Source organism: Caloenas nicobarica, chromosome 2 (genome assembly GCF_036013445.1).
Source record: "Caloenas nicobarica isolate bCalNic1 chromosome 2, bCalNic1.hap1, whole genome shotgun sequence".
In the NCBI taxonomy this organism is placed as follows: Eukaryota; Metazoa; Chordata; class Aves; order Columbiformes; family Columbidae; genus Caloenas; species Caloenas nicobarica.
Window position 1 is genome coordinate 26,646,458 of NC_088246.1, and position 16,416 is coordinate 26,662,873.

The window sequence follows — 16,416 nt, forward strand, 5'->3', positions numbered from 1 at the left end:
AGTTCTTGTGTCTAGTAAGCAGTATTTTCCCCAAAACATTAGCACAATCATGAGCCTTTATCTACCAGAATAATGTTGGCTCGATGCTAGTTGAATATGGGGCTTAGGTTTCAAGATTTTTTGTGGGTAGTCTTTCCACAAAAGTTTAGTTTAGAATATGGAACACCCCAAAGCTCAGGAGCCCACAGAATCAGAGTGTTGACATCTGGCACCCTCACTAGCTGAAAAAGTAAAAGTAAAGTATCTTAAGATGAAATGCTGCTACTTCACACTGTTTATAAGCAAGCAGAATGATGGGCAAAGTAGTAATGACAAAATTTTGTTCAAAATTGTGTGAATGATTCGACCTGTCTTACATGACACGCTGTTGCTGGTAGGGTGAGCCTGGCAATGCTGGCCCTGCTGGTGGTCCTGGTCCTGCTGGCCCTGGTGGAATCCCAGGAGAGAGAGGTGTTGCTGGTGTTCCAGGAGGCAAGGGTGAAAAGGTAAGGTGGATGGTCTAACCTGCTTTGTTATGGCATGTACAGGTTGGGAGATGTTTGGATTTCATTAACTTAAAAAGCCCGCAGGTTATCTCCATGTGACTTATTTACTGTGAAACTGTATTACATGATGACTCATTAGTAGTCAATAAGTCAAGGGTTTGTTGGTCTAACAGACTGACAGTATTTTCTAAGGTTGTATTTTGATCTTTGCTCAATATTTGGAGTTAGTTTAAGTGGCAGTTATTGCTTCGCAGGATTGGTTAACAATGAGTGTGTCTTTACCACAGAAATACTAAAGCTGTCTTTGAGTACAGGCTTTATAGTAGGAATGTGCCTACTGGTCACAAAGCACTGAGTCTCTGATCAAATCCTTGACTACTCCAGGTGCAGTGACTATGATATAAGTAAATCAGTTACAAAAATCAGCTGTCTATAAAACCAGAAAGCATTTTAGCCAGCGTAAGCCTTTACATGAAGCTGTGAAGTCTGTTTGCAAGTCCTGTTGCTACCTCTGCTTTATCCATAAAATTATCTATAAATCGATTTTTGTCTTTTTATGTACATCTCATTCCATATTCTCTTCTGTTCATTATTTAAACTGTAAACTGAAATTTCTAGAACTGCTTTATTTGTTTTGACCAAAAAGAGTCCATAGTCATTTAGCATAAATGGAATTGTAAGGAAATTAAGATGAAAACTGTTTGCAACTTTTTATAAAACACTATGTACTGACATGCAGATTAATGCAGAAGAATAGGATATATTAAAAAAGGAGATGGAGTAGAGTGCAGGTCTGATTTCTTAACACTAGTGATGGCCTGGATGTAACTTTTTGTTATACAAAACATATGTCGTTTTATATGACCACTCCTGTGACATAATTGTTTTTAATAGTTCTTTTCCTGTTTCAAATAGAAAGTAAAACATGAATACCCAAAATAATTTTTACATGTGGTTATTTCTTGACCAAGAGCACAGGGATTTTGAGGGGGGATTTACATTCATCGTTTGAATATATAGAGAGAGATATATACATACATATATATGTAAAATAATGCCTTTTTCTTCCCCTGTGTGTATTCTAGGGTCCCCCAGGTCTGAGAGGTGATGCTGGTGCAACGGGAAGAGATGGTGCTCGTGTAAGTTTAATCTTTTGGTTCTACTTGAGTTCACCTTGCTACACTGAAAAGGATCTCCAGGACTTATATCTCTCGCTGCATTGCATTTTCTCTTATACCTGCTCATTTTTGATACAAATCAATATGATTTTTTTGCCCTTTGTCCAGGGATGTTTGAATCTGGGGGGAGAGAAAAGTGATAACTTCTCATGCACATAAGCAGAGAAACTACATCAGTGGAGAGCCTTGTATGTTATAGACAGTTATTCAGTGTGACATTATCCTGTTTAACTCTATGGGCTCAGCCCAGACAGCTAATTCTAAAGGCAGCCTGCAAAGCCACACAAAATTGTCATTAATTTGAGGTTTTGGCTGTTTGGTCCTAGGCTTTATACTTTGGAAGGAAAACAGCTGAATAGATTTTGTTTTATAAAATCATGTGTCCTTTATATTGAAAACAGCTGGAAGAAAGTCACACATCTGTCTCTGGGAGGAAAGAGAAAAAATATTAGTAGTAGTCACTCCTGGTTACATTTTGCTAGAAATGACGTCCTGTCTCTTGACCTATAGGGTCTCCCTGGTGCTATTGGTGCTCCTGGCCCCGCTGGTGGTGCTGGTGACCGGGTAAGTCTAGTCTTTGAGTGAAAAAGTGTCATGTTTGTTTATGCAGTTTACCCACGCATTAATATTTAAGACAAAGAGTTCTGTAAAAAACAGTTCCATCTTTCTAGTGTGCACGAGTTCTGCAAGTTTTTCAGATTAGGGACGCAAGTGTTATTGGGACTGTAGAACTATTCAGTGAAGTTTTCCACAGCAGCCCAAACCTTTTCCTAAAAGGGCAGGAAAGGGATGCACATCTGCATGGCAGTGGGTTATATGGGGAGGAGATTCTGATGGAGGCTTTGTCTGAATTCTTCCCGTTTGAGGCTAATCTCACAATCCTCCTCACACTGTGAGAAGAGGTTTTGATATGGTGATGAACAACCACACATTAGCTCAGAATGATTCTTTGTCCTGTCTGAGTATCGTTAGAAATTATAAATACAGGGTGAGTGAAAACAGAAGCATTTTCAGTAGCATTGCCAAATGTGTCTGTACCACAAGATCACCCCTGTTCTGACTGCAGTGATGTCATAACGTTGTGGAAATCTGTTTTAGGGTGAAGGAGGTCCTGCTGGTCCCGCTGGTCCTGCTGGTGCCCGTGGTATCCCTGTAAGTAGCAATTCCTACCACTGTTCCTGTGTCAAAGACGTGATATTGAGAAAAATGCCCTTTTAAAGCCCATTCCAACTAGTCCTCTCTTCCTTGTCCTGTCTTTAGGGTGAACGCGGTGAGCCTGGTCCCGTAGGTCCTAGTGGATTTGCTGGACCTCCTGTGAGTATTGTTTGTGCTGTCCTCCTCTGGATGCCACACCATTGCTGTATTTCCTTTGCATGCTTTTCCAACTCCTTGTTCTGTGTGTTTTTCTGCCCATAGGGTGCAGCTGGTCAGCCTGGTGCTAAAGGCGAGCGTGGGCCTAAGGGACCTAAGGGTGAAAGTGGACCAACAGGTGCTATTGGCCCAATTGGTGCTTCTGGACCACCAGTAAGTGCACCATGTCTGGTTCTTAACTGTGCTATGCAAGCAATATGCTAGCCTGAAGGCCTCGAATTTTGAAAAGATAATTTAAAAAAGAAACAAAACTTCAAACTAGGCTGTGAGGAAGGTCACCATACTGGTATTCACACATTATATAAACTTTGTCAATCTATTTATGTGGGCTCAGATTGTAAGTCTGGAACTGAAATGAAGAGAAAAAAAAATCAACTTGCCCTGAAGATCAGCAAAATCAGTATATCTTGGACTATTCAGGGCGTGATTGTGGGTAAGTTCTGAGCTGAGAATGATGGTATCTTCCTCTCAAAGACAGGATGTGCTGTCACAGTCTCACTTTCAGACCCAGTCATCCAAAAGCAAATGTGCAAATTTTTCTGTGCACCCACTTGCACACAGGCACTTCATGTGCTAACACCTTTCTGGCCCAAAGGTATATTCTACTTCACACACATGCAGCGCATTACTGGGAAACTGGTTGAAATTATATAGAAAGTCATGCCCTGGTATTTCAAGTACTGTAAAGTAATGCAAGATAACATGGCTTGGGGTTCCTACTGTATCATTCTAATAGAGCAACACCAGATTCTTGCACTATATGGCTGTTACTAGTCATACAGTGCAAACAGAGGACTTGCTGTTCTTTGCTTTACTGTCTCTTTCACATTTTGGCTTCCAGATTTTCTTAGATGCACGTAATAGTTGCAAGGCAAATTCATTTGAATTATGAATGCCTTATGCAACTCTTCTCAGTCCTTACAATACTGATTTTAAATGTCTGTGAGAATTTACTACCCTAGCATCAGGACAGGAATTGTGGTTTTGGGCCCAGTCCTGCTCCTGTTTAAAAAGCCAAATTTCCCTTAATTTCAATGAGAGTGAGATGGAGCCCTTATTCTAGATAGGGAACATAAACTGTGTTTGCTTGATTCATCTGTCTTTTTCAATCCTTCATACATAGGGTCCTGCTGGTGCTGCTGGTCCTGCTGGCCCTCGTGGTGATGCTGGTCCTCCTGTAAGTCTTCAGGCTCTTGGCACTGACATTGTTGCTTTTCATGAAGTCATTGTTTCCTTTAAACCAACTCTTCTTTTTCACTTTTATTTTTAGGGCATGACTGGTTTCCCTGGTGCTGCTGGAAGAGTTGGTCCTCCTGGCCCTGCTGTAAGTAACTTGTGAAGAAGTTCTAATGGGAGATAAATCAGAAGTTGCACTGGTTAGAGATAATCCTCATTTATGTTACATGGACACTAATCTGCACTGAAATCACCTTTGATCCTTAGAGGACTGGATGAGATAAGAAGTCTCTGAACTGTTTAAACTCCCAGAGTGGGAGTTATGCATTTAGTTTTTGTTTGGTTGGGGATTTTTTTATATAATTCTCCAAGCATCCCTCTGCATCTTGAGGTGCCCAACCATTTGTAAAAATCTGTGTTTCTTTTGCTTTTGTTCACAGCGAGTAACTGCATAGTCATTGATTTTGAGTGCAATAAGGAAGTCATGTCCTATTTGAAAAAGAATGTTAAGGTCTGTCCATGCTTTCTAAAGTATCTGCAGTTTCAGCTCCTGTCTCAAGTAGGGCAGCCTCTTGTTTTTAGGAATGTGAATCCTTATATCTTTATTTTTCAGCCAAAAATTCTCATTTCAAATTAACATTTGTAGTTTTCTTCTCAAAGGTGTTTCTGACCTTTACTAAAAGGCACTTCTTTCATTAGGTACCCTACATTTTAATATATTTTAAATCCCAGTATCCAAACCAAATAGTCCTGTTGAATTTGAAGAGGTTTTTCTGATAGATTTTGTAGTTATATTAATATCTTCAGAGCTAAATCAATATTTTCCTGCCAAATTTTGCCACTTTCACCTGCACTGAGTAAAAAAAACCTCAGTCCAATAGTTCTACTGATTACACCTATCTACTGATAACAAAAGCAACAGAAGCTGCTGCTTCAGAACAGCTGATAACCTGTTTATTGCAAAGCACGATTTTTGTAATGTTTATAAAATGAAACTTATCTCTGCTCTCCCCACTAAATGGGTCTATATTGTAATGATATTATATTCATACTCAATCCTAGGGCATCAGCGGTCCCCCTGGTCCTCCTGGCCCAGCTGGTAAAGATGGTGCTAGAGGTCTACGTGGTGATGTTGGTCCAGTTGGCCGTACTGGTGAACAAGGTATTGCTGGCCCACCTGGTTTCGCTGGTGAGAAAGGTCCAGCTGGAGAGGCTGGTGCTGCTGTAAGTACTGAGCATGATATCTCATTAAAATTGTTTTTCTTCGTGTAAATGTTATGGCTTCTAAGATACTTTGGGCATTTGTGAAGGGCTTTCCTCTTTTATCCTCAGATTTAGCAAAGCTTTGAAGTAGAAGCTCCACTGGGACTCAAGAAATTGTTCATAGACATGTTTGACAAACATGCCATAGAAAGTGAACCTGATCTCAGGGTCGGGTTTTTCTTTTTTTTTTTTTTTTTTTTTGCTTGTGGTGAATTGCATCTTTCTCTGCAAGTAGCCCACGTGAAAGCAAAAGGCTAACTGCAGAAGAAATTGCTACTTAGTCTGAGAAAGGGAAGCAGAGTCTCCTGCTCTGAGATTGAGCATCACAGATGGAAAAAGAAGGAACATGTGAACATTCATTTAGAACAATCTATTCATTTCTGTGTCAGAAACACGAATTTGTGGGGATCACAAGGTTAAAGATGTCTGGCCCCAGGGTGGCTTAGAATTATGGAAATAAATTAATTAATGTTGAGTGCCTTTAAGCTTGCACATCCAGAATTACTGACATTTTTAAAATCAGACACCTTTCTGTCTTATGGAAGTATGCATTTATGTGAAATAATACTCTGTTTTTCTCAAAAAATTACACGCATTTCTTCTGTGATGTGCAGAAGTCGCAGCTAAGAATGAAATCTTCAGTGTCATTGTCAGACATCTACATTAAAATTTTTAAAGTGACAATTGAAAATTTGCCCTTTAATGTCCAGTATAAAGCAATACAGTTTCTAATTTTTATTTTCTAATTTAATTTCAATTGTGAAAAACGTAATTGAACTAGTAGGCCTGACCGTAAATTAGGATAATGATTTTGGGTAATCTGTCAGGATGATTACTTATGCCAAGTTTAGCGCCATGTGTATGCTCAAATTTCAAGGAAATGGAAAAGTCACTTGACTAGACAACGTTTACCTTTCGAGTGGTCAATAGAGAGCTCTAAGGGTTGTTTGGAGATGTCAGATACCACCTAAGAGATCTTCTAAGGCTGTCTCAGGATCAGTCTCAGATGGTCAGTCTTTTTGCCGTGGAATCCCCTCACACAATCATCCTCTCCGTACTGAATACCCCAATTTTCATGCATCACCCACTGTTACTGAATGGGATGGGAAAGAACATGTGTATGGTGTTGTTTTTAACCAGCATTTTCACTGGAAAACAGTTGTGAGGGGAGTATAACCAGCTTTACATTCTTACAGTTATTTAGCTTTGTAGTTTAAAGTCATATGGCTTGGTTGCAATTTCTAGGATCTAGCATTAACACACATTGAGACCCTTGGAAAGCGGTTTACACTGTTGTAGAGCAAATCAAATGAGAAATGTGAAATGCCATAAAAATTTGATTTTTCTCTGTTGATATAAATAATATTCTCTTCATGTCATAGGGTCCTCCTGGTGTCCCAGGTCCTCAAGGTATTCTTGGTGCTCCTGGTATCCTTGGACTGCCCGGCTCTCGGGGAGAACGTGGTCTTCCAGGCATCTCTGGAGCGACAGTGAGTACATGACTAGTTAACTCATTTAAACAGATAGATGTAAAGAAAAAAGTTTAGGTCTCCTCTTAAGGGAAACCAAGGAAAATAAGATATGGAATCTGCTGTTTCCATTGCTGCTGCAAACAGAGGATATGGACCTCACACACTTATAGCAGTGGAAGAAATGATTGCTTGCTGCAGACAAACAAGTATAATTAGATATGTTTCTTGTGTCCTGGATCTGTTTCACTTCCAGAATTGATTGCAGAGAAACATTTCTCTTAGATATAGGCCAAAAGTTCTGTAAGACTGGTTGTGTTGTATTATAATGTCACATTTTGTTATCACTGTTCCTGTATTTAGGGTGAACCTGGTCCTCTGGGTGTTGCTGGTCCTCCTGGTGCCCGTGGTCCCTCTGGTCCTGTGGGTTCTCCTGGTCCAAATGGTGCTCCTGGCGAAGCTGGTCGTGATGTAAGCTATTTCTTATTTCCTCTTCAGGATTGCTTTTCTTTTATTCTGAGCCAAAGACAAATAGACAGAAAAGGCAGATGCAACTGGAGGTTATTCTGCTAGGAAGCTTGAACCTTCTGATGTCTTCAGGGAAAATTATAGCAGGATTCTAACAGACATGGATTCCCACTCCCAAATAGGTGACAGATTCTTCAAGGCACAAGTTGTGTCTGAAATAAATCCTGGAGTCATTATCAGAATCTTTTGACTTTTTACTTAATTGCTGCGAAAGATAGAGTGGGAAAAAGATTACTTCATTTTTGGAGCTGGGAAAATAGGACATCCAGGGGATAAGGTTTTGGCTATAGAGAAGAATATATGAGGAAAGCTTGTTATCAGCAAATTTTCCTACGCATCATATTAGATGCAATATACATATCTTTCAGGGAAGTATAGAAATTGCAGCCACTTTTGCTTGAGGGAATCTCATGATTTGTGGCATTAGAGACAAAGTGTTATTTAACTTTAGGCCCACTCAGAAGGCATATGAAGCACATTACACAAAATGTTGGAATTCAGTTACTGGACGTATGCAACACTCAACACTATTTGGAACTCTAACAAAATGGATAGACTTCAACATTGTGGCTGAACTAGATAATGTTTCCCAATGTGCATTCGGTCATCATAAAATGTAAAGTATATTTGTAGGCTAAAAACATGGTGGAACAAACTCAGGCCTGTGGGGCAGGTTCTGCTGAACAGCAAAGATCAGTGCAGGTTAAGACCTGAGTCCTCTGCAGAAGGGGCAATATGGGAACACTGGAGTGGAACAAACTACTCCCTCTGCCTTATGGGTCATTACTTGGAGGACAGGTTCCTGCTCCCAGTTCTTCACAGAGCAGCAAATAAACTTACCCATCCAAGTTAGTAGATCACCTTGAAGAAAGTTATGCATGCAGTGGTTATACATTACTTACACTATAAGAACAGTTAAAGTGTTAACATATTATCTTGTCTCCTGTAAGGATAACTGTATAAAGCTTTCTCTGGACCTTATCAGGGAAACTTATTTGATAACCTGAAGTATTGTTAATAAAGGACTCCTGCAAGTCCTGAAACTCACAGGATTTCAAAGAGATCAGAGAACAGTAATTCTATTTTAGCACTCTTAAAGAGAAATAAAATTTCTGTTCCACGAGAATTTTCTGGAGAAAAAAAAAGCTTTGCTAGTGTACACAGTGAAACAGTGGAAGTGAAATAAACATTCACAAATGAAGTCATTTAAGCTTGTGAAGTACCACAACAAAGTAATTTAGCTTGACTACTGTGGAAGTCCTTTTCTCATCACTGGCATTTTTCATCTAACAAGTAAGTCTCACTTTTAGAAGAGTGCAACTGTATGAAGACCACTATTGTATTGACCTTTTCATTTAGAGAAATATAGCAAAATCCAGTAATTTTCTTCTGTACTGAACTTGCGAAGACCTAAAAGGCCATCTTATTTTTCTGAGAACACTTAATATATTTAGGGGATTTGAGAGTGGCATCTATAAGGAAGAGTTTTTTATTGTCAAAATTTATGCTGTCCCATCTCAATGTCTTCTTATTCTCATTGTGAGCAATTAGACTGACATACAGTTCCACATGAGATGCAAGTTGATGGAATTTAATGCTTTTTTCATGGTATTTTAACAGGGCAACCCTGGAAATGATGGTCCTCCAGGCCGTGATGGTGCTCCTGGCTTCAAGGTAACTCATTCTTTTATTTTGTAATCATGGAAGAAATATACCAATATGTGTAAGTCAGTAGTAACACACTGTCTCTCTCTTTCCACTCCTTTGTTCCCAGGGCGAGCGTGGAGCTCCTGGTAGCCCTGGTCCCAGTGGTGCACTGGGTGCTCCTGGTCCTCATGGCCAAGTTGGTCCTGCTGGAAAGCCTGGAAACCGTGGTGAACCTGTAAGTTGATAAGACCTTAATTTTTTTTATTAACACAGCACTAACATTTGTCCATCATATATACACATTATACATCAAATCCCTACAATATGCGGATAATTACTTTCCTTTCTGCAGAGCATGGAACTTTTCTTATGTATAATATACAGCAGTGACAAGCATTTTTCTATTCCTGTTTCAGGGTCCTGCTGGTGTTGTGGGTCCTGCTGGTGCTTTTGGTCCAAGAGGTCTTGCTGTAAGTCTGATTTCTAAATACAATACCACATTGATGCAAGAAGAGAAAACATGCTTTATTAATAAGGACTCGTGACTGTGCTCAAGATATGGGCCCAAAAAGTAGTGTTTAAGGAGCTGCAAATATTTATAGACCTAGAATTAAGATGAGTGTTCTCTCATATGGGAGCAATCCTGAAGCTTTTGGGATTGACACTCTTCCTGGGTACGTTAACATGAGGTGTGAGGAGCAACCTATGGCATAATAGAATGCTCATGCTTAATTCTTGCTTTGACAGTGGTACATACTTGAAGCCTTCTATTTTATTTCTCGTACACCTACATCCCTTCCTAGGGCCCACAAGGTCCACGTGGTGAGAAAGGTCAGCCTGGTGATAAGGGTCCGAGAGGTCTGCCTGGCTTGAAGGGACACAATGGATTGCAGGGTCTTCCTGGTCTTGCTGTAAGTAAATGGTTTTCAGTATTTTGAATATAAAGAGCAAAAAAAGGAAATAAGGTCACCCTAGTGTGCAACTACATATGCACAACCCAGCAGGTTGATACCACTTACTACGTTCTGTATCATCTTTCAAAGGCCATGAGATTCTCTTTAACACTCAACTGTCTTCAGACAAAATGACAAATTTTTATATTGCCATTGATAGTTGGCTTTAGAACTGTGAGTAGCATTAGTTGCCCTGAAACTCGACTGCATTTGGCCTGCACAGAGTTCAAAAAGCTCTGCCTTTGTTTTAATATTATTTCTTATTTTGGCCATAAATTGTAAAGCTTTGTGTTAAAGAGTAACAGAAGTAATGTGTAGATTTTCTTCTTTTTAAATTCTGGTATCCCCTTTAGGAATTCTGACATTTGTTTTAAAGTCTTCTCTGAAAATCTGAAGAAACAATATAGAGACTTTTATAGGTTATCCTCTTAAATGCCTCTTTACGCTCTCTCTCCTCCCTCCCCAAAACCAGCATTTTATGCCCCAACTCTGCTAATAAATGTCATTAGCCCTAGATTCTCATTCTCTGAGCCCAAATATCTCCCCCGTGAATCATGCTAATACAAATGTGTGCCACTGCGTCTTTTTAATGACTACGCACGTATCTTTCCCAACAGGGCCAACACGGTGATCAAGGTCCTCCTGGTAATATCGGCCCTGCTGGCCCAAGGGTATGTGAATTTAAGAGCATATGCAAATAACTCTCCCATTCCTTTTGTGCAATATATACGTACACTCCTGTTTATACAGATCTCTATTCGTAGTGTTCTCTACTGTCATTAAACTGTTTGAGTTCCCTTTTAGGGTCCACCTGGTCCTTCTGGTCCTCCTGGTAAAGATGGTCGCAATGGTCTCCCTGGACCTATTGGTCCTGCTGGTGCGCGTGGCTCTCATGGTAGCCAAGGCCCTGCTGTGAGTATAACTTATTGTTGTTGACTGAATAAACATATTTATGTCACAGTTACAAGACAATCACTTCAAAACTTTAGCAGTTTAGGAAAATATTTATTTATTAAATAAAAAAATCATTCCAAATGTCGGTTGGTATTTAGCATTAAACATTCCCCTGACAGGCCTAAACCTGAAGTCCTTGTTCATTCCTTATGGCCAGAGAGCAAATACACAAAGAAGATGTGGTAGTCCTACACTGTGCATCTTCTACTGCTTGAGGCCCATAGTAGTCACCACAGGGTGGGTCCATATGTGCTGCCTCAGACTAGAGCTCAGGGTGCTAGGGGTTAAGTAGCACTATGCATATGTGGAAGCCTTTAGTTGAGAGAACCATATCTCTAATAGAAGGCTGCTTGTCTTTTGCTTTTGAAAAACTTTAGGGTCCTCCTGGTCCTCCTGGTCCCCCTGGTCCCCCTGGTCCAAATGGTGGTGGATACGAAGTTGGCTATGATGCAGAATACTACCGGGCTGATCAACCTTCTCTCAGACCCAAGGATTATGAAGTTGATGCCACTCTGAAAACTTTGAACAACCAAATTGAGACCCTGCTGACCCCAGAAGGCTCCAGAAAGAACCCAGCTCGCACCTGCCGTGACCTAAGACTTAGCCACCCAGAATGGAGCAGCGGTATGTTAGTGCCAGATGTTTGCCCTTTCTGGCTCAGGGACCAGTTCCCTTTCTTTGATGAATGGTATCCTTGGCCACCCAGTGAAAATACTAAACGACCAATTAAGTTGTCTCTGCCTCCACTGAAAATAGATGTAAGGACATTCTGAAAAGCTCTTTATAGCCATTCTTGCAAAATTATCGCAATAATTTTTCAAAATAATACAAAAATATTTAACTCATCTTTCAGATATCATTCCTTATACATTAACAATCTAAAATACATATCCCAGTTATCATCTTAGTGTTGTACCTAGTTGTGATATTTATGACCTCTGAGTTCCTGTATCAAATAAGTGAATATAAACTGAACGCAAATGTTAGGCTGAGTGAACTATTGTTCGCATTTCTGTCCTCAATCGCAGGCTTCTACTGGATTGACCCTAACCAAGGCTGCTCTGCGGATGCTATTAGAGCATACTGTGACTTTGCCACTGGTGAGACTTGCATCCATGCCAACCCTGACAATATTCCCACTAAGAACTGGTATGTCAACAAGAATCCCAAGGACAAGAAGCACATGTGGTTTGGTGAAACTATCAACGGTGGCAGCCAGGTAAGTGATTTATGGAAGGCTGATTATTTCCTACAGTGCTGTCTGAAGAATTCCCAATTCACAGGCTCTCAGCAAGCAAACACATAAACTCTCCTAGAGGAGAAATATGAAAAAGGGAACTACCTTTTATCTCAAGGGAGCAGAGCTCCGGTTCTGGTTTGGATCACAATTTGCTAAAAGGATTTCTCAGTATTGTTCTATTTTTTCTTGGTGACTGCAAACGATCAATTCCATGTGACTAATGGCTATTGCCAAGGGAAGTCTGGACTGTAATATGGTATATTAGTATAAAGACAGCCCAGAAACTGTCTGAAAAAGTAAGAAAAATATCTTTGCTTCTTGTTTTAACTGAGATTTTTTACATATGACACTGTTCCTGGAAAGATATTTATATTACACACCAGAGATCCTGAGTGTTTGCCACCGTAATGTTCAGAATTGCCAGCGTAATTAGAAATAAGAAATGAACGTACTTGCATGTTAGACACTGTACTAGCAAATTGCAAATAAATAGCTTTTGTACAGCTAAGGAGATGCAATTACATAATTCTTAAATGAAATTGAGTTGATGTTTTGATGAAATCACAGTGTCCAAGATCTATAGTATAAGAACATAAGACTGACCTCACTGGCTCGGAACAAGGGTCCAGGGTAGTCTAGGGTCCTTTTTTTTACAGTGTCTAAAAGCAGATCCTGTAAAAGAATATAAGAATGAAGTAAACATTTGTAACGTCCACAGACACTATTCTATTAAACCAGAAAAAGATTTTGGGGTTTTCTTGAGACAGGCATTGTTTCTGTCTATCTGTGGAAACAATAGATTTCCTTGAACCTGTGTGATCTTGTCTTAGAATCCACATAAACTGTTAACACCCCATCTTGGAACCAAGTTCTACAATTTGATTAACTACATCCACTCATGTCTGGTTTTCAACCTACCTGCTACTAGTTTTATTTAATGCTCTTTAGTTGCAATAGACAAGTGAGTGCAGACTTATGTGATTATTTTTTCTCATGTTCCTAGAAAAAATATCACATACTTCCATTACAAACGTCCACCTTTCCCCAGCAATACAACTGATAGGGTTCCTTTCTGTTTTCCAGTTTGAATACAATGATGAAGGAGTCACCTCAAAGGATATGGCCACCCAACTTGCCTTCATGCGTCTGCTGGCCAACCATGCCTCTCAGAACATCACCTACCACTGCAAGAACAGCATTGCCTACATGGATGAGGAAACCGGCAATCTTAAAAAGGCTGTTATACTGCAGGGATCCAACGATGTTGAGCTACGAGCTGAAGGCAACAGCAGATTCACTTTCAGTGTTCTCGAGGATGGCTGCTCTGTAAGTAACGCAGAAACCATGCGCACCGTGATTGCCCATGCTTAAGCACATGATGAGGAACAGAGTTTCAGAATTAGATTCTCAGTCAGACCAGCAAAATTTTATGCAATGAAGATAAATAGCTTACAAAACCAACTATGCCAGATCTTTAACAAGTGGGAAAGAGTGGGGTACAAACAAAGCCACCTTCTGTTGTGCAGTGTGGCAAAAAAAAGGAAAAGCTTTTCAGAGGGACCAGACCCAGATCCTGTGTAAGCTGAAGACTGATGAGAAAACTGTGCACAAGCTGTAGGAAGGGCAGGATCTTTAAGTCCTGAAAAACTCAGGCAGGGTTCTCTGAGGATTTAACATCAGTGTGAATAATATGGTAGTTTATGTAGAGCATCACACGTATGACTTCAGAAGATTAAAGTAAATATTTTCTCTGTATCAGAGATCTAAATAATTGGATACGGGTATCCGATTTGCAAACAATGGCAGCAAAACTAGAATTTATCCATTCAGGTGAAACAGTTCTCAGTACTATGAACAATGCAATAACAATTGTAATGAATCTTCTCTTGCAGAGAAAGAACAATAAATGGGGCAAAACAATTATTGAATACAGAACAAATAAGCCATCTCGCTTGCCCATCCTTGACATTGCACCTTTGGATATTGGCGGCGTTGACCAAGAATTTGGTGTGGACGTTGGCCCAGTCTGTTTCAAATGAATGAACTAAAATTAACTTAAAGCCTCTCCCAAATTATTCTCTTGTCATTTCTTTTTATAATGAAAGCTGACTCCTTCCATTTCTTCTGTTCATCTACTTGCTTAAACTCTGGGCGAAAGAGAAGGAGAAGAATTGATTGGAGCATTGTGCAATGAAATTTAATACAGCCCCAAAAGGACTTGGAAGTCTTTCAGGATTTAACACCTTGCTTTGGGAAATGTCAACCTTTGTAAAGAAAAAAAAAAAAATAAACAAAATAAAAAGTCATGAAAGTTTGCACCACTTGTGGCCTTTGAATATCTTCCACAGAGGAAGTTTAAAACCACGACTTACAAAGGTTTAAACTACCTCATACACTAAATCAAGTGTGATCCACATCTTTTGTAGGTACTTCTCCGTATGATCTGAGGTACTTTCAGTTCCACTCAAATACAGTGGTGCTAATCGCATTATTACAGAGTATATTTCCAATACTTGAACTTTGATGGTGCTAGTAGCATTTAAAGTATCACTTCTCTGTTTCTTTGAAGTCTGTCTCAAAACTTAGAATGTCCTGTCTCACCCGCAGCTTAAGCATGTGGATCAATTTTCCTCATCTTTGTTCTCTTCCTCCAAAATCAGGTGCTCCTGCTTTCAAATCTCATTTCCATCTTCTACAATGGGTAAAAAAAAAAAAAAGCATTTCTCTAAAAAAGAAAGAAAATGTATTTTGTATATGTGAGATGTTTAAATAAATTGTGAAAAAAAAAAATGAAATAAAGCATGTCCAGTGTTCCAAAAGAAGCTATTTAATGAGTTAAGTTGCTTGCTTAGATGCCTTGGCAGATATTCATACCCAGAATTTACAATACGTTTGCATTACTGCAACTATCTTAGCCCATTGCTGTAAAACATTTTCTTAGAGCATTTGAAGTCTGCCTACAACTGTCTTATAGGTATGATTGTCTATTTGATTCATCATTTCAACACCGCCTTTTGAAAAGTCCACAAGAAACTCAATAACTGCGTGCTTATAGTATGAGAAGTTCAAAAGCAGAAATAATTCCTTCCTTTTTTCCAAATGCTAAACAGGATTAATGGCCAAAAGAAGGAAAATGGGGCTTCATGTTATACTTGAAGACAGAAGGCTCCTTGGTGTTAAGAGAGTTGTGCTGTGTGCTTTCAAAATGATATGCAGAAGTCCATGCAAGGAACCTCTAAACTTGGTTCTCTTGTCAGGAAGATCAAGGTTTGTTAGGCCCTTACCATTCATTCAGTTCTGTGTGAGACACAGAACTATCTGCTATTGCTAATGTTATAATTCACTGTCACAAAAAAACACTACAAGAAGCAAAGACTCTTCATATCTGAGGCCTTTTTAAGAGACTGCTGTCATACAGTGCTTTTCTGAAAACCCTAAATGAACTGTAATTCCAACAGCCATGTTTCTGGAATAGGGAAGGCAGTCGGGAGAACACTCAAAGGACCATGAGGACAACAGCAAAAGCAGGTAAGGGGAGAGGTGAGAGAGACTTCTTCAGCAGGAACCCCCAAAGGGAAGCATGAAGAAAATATCCAGGAGAAGATCCCTGTCACCTGGAGAAAGCACCATTCCAAAGGTTAGTGGCTGAGAGTCTGAAGGCACCTCCAAACAGTGTAAGGAGGAATAAGCACTAAAAACTTTCAATTAATTGGTTAAGAGAAAATGGGCAAATATCAAAACAGGTAGCTGCTATGTATCCACAGCTCTGTGCTGAATTAACAGAAGGGGAATTGCTGTGATAAAATAATGGCCTATTTTTTCTTGAGTAAAACATACTAGAGGTAAACACCTGCATTGATTCATTGGACCATGATGATTCATAAAGTGTTAGTATTTCAGTCATTGTCTTGGTATGTCAAAATATAATTTTTATTGTTGTTCTAAAAAGAAAATAGTTAAATGCTTTAACATGGTAAGAGTGTCTCTTCTTACATAGATCACCTACGCACCAGGAAGTTCCTACAAGGACTGAAAAGATAAAATAACATCCTTCAGTCCATGTAATCCACTAGGATATATGCAAAGGTTATTGCTAGGAATAGGAGGTGGACTTGCTGCCTGGGAAGGAAAAAAAAAACCAAAACAAACCCA

General features: G+C 39.6%; 1 protein-coding gene across 1 annotated transcript in view; it reads left to right on the plus strand.

Moving 5' to 3' along the window:
- Positions 1-15,074, plus strand: part of COL1A2 (collagen type I alpha 2 chain) — a 40,670-nt gene extending 25,596 nt beyond the window's left edge. The window contains exons 32-52 of the mRNA XM_065627146.1: positions 378-485; positions 1,571-1,624; positions 2,174-2,227; positions 2,762-2,815; positions 2,924-2,977; positions 3,080-3,187; positions 4,158-4,211; positions 4,305-4,358; positions 5,273-5,434; positions 6,856-6,963; positions 7,306-7,413; positions 9,091-9,144; positions 9,245-9,352; positions 9,534-9,587; positions 9,921-10,028; positions 10,688-10,741; positions 10,875-10,982; positions 11,402-11,648; positions 12,053-12,243; positions 13,348-13,590; positions 14,157-15,074. Coding sequence (XP_065483218.1) covers positions 378-485; positions 1,571-1,624; positions 2,174-2,227; positions 2,762-2,815; positions 2,924-2,977; positions 3,080-3,187; positions 4,158-4,211; positions 4,305-4,358; positions 5,273-5,434; positions 6,856-6,963; positions 7,306-7,413; positions 9,091-9,144; positions 9,245-9,352; positions 9,534-9,587; positions 9,921-10,028; positions 10,688-10,741; positions 10,875-10,982; positions 11,402-11,648; positions 12,053-12,243; positions 13,348-13,590; positions 14,157-14,303 — 2,232 coding nt within the window. The 3' untranslated portion in view covers positions 14,304-15,074. The remainder of the gene's footprint in view (positions 1-377; positions 486-1,570; positions 1,625-2,173; positions 2,228-2,761; positions 2,816-2,923; positions 2,978-3,079; positions 3,188-4,157; positions 4,212-4,304; positions 4,359-5,272; positions 5,435-6,855; positions 6,964-7,305; positions 7,414-9,090; positions 9,145-9,244; positions 9,353-9,533; positions 9,588-9,920; positions 10,029-10,687; positions 10,742-10,874; positions 10,983-11,401; positions 11,649-12,052; positions 12,244-13,347; positions 13,591-14,156) is intronic.
- Positions 15,075-16,416: the final 1,342 nt, after the last annotated feature.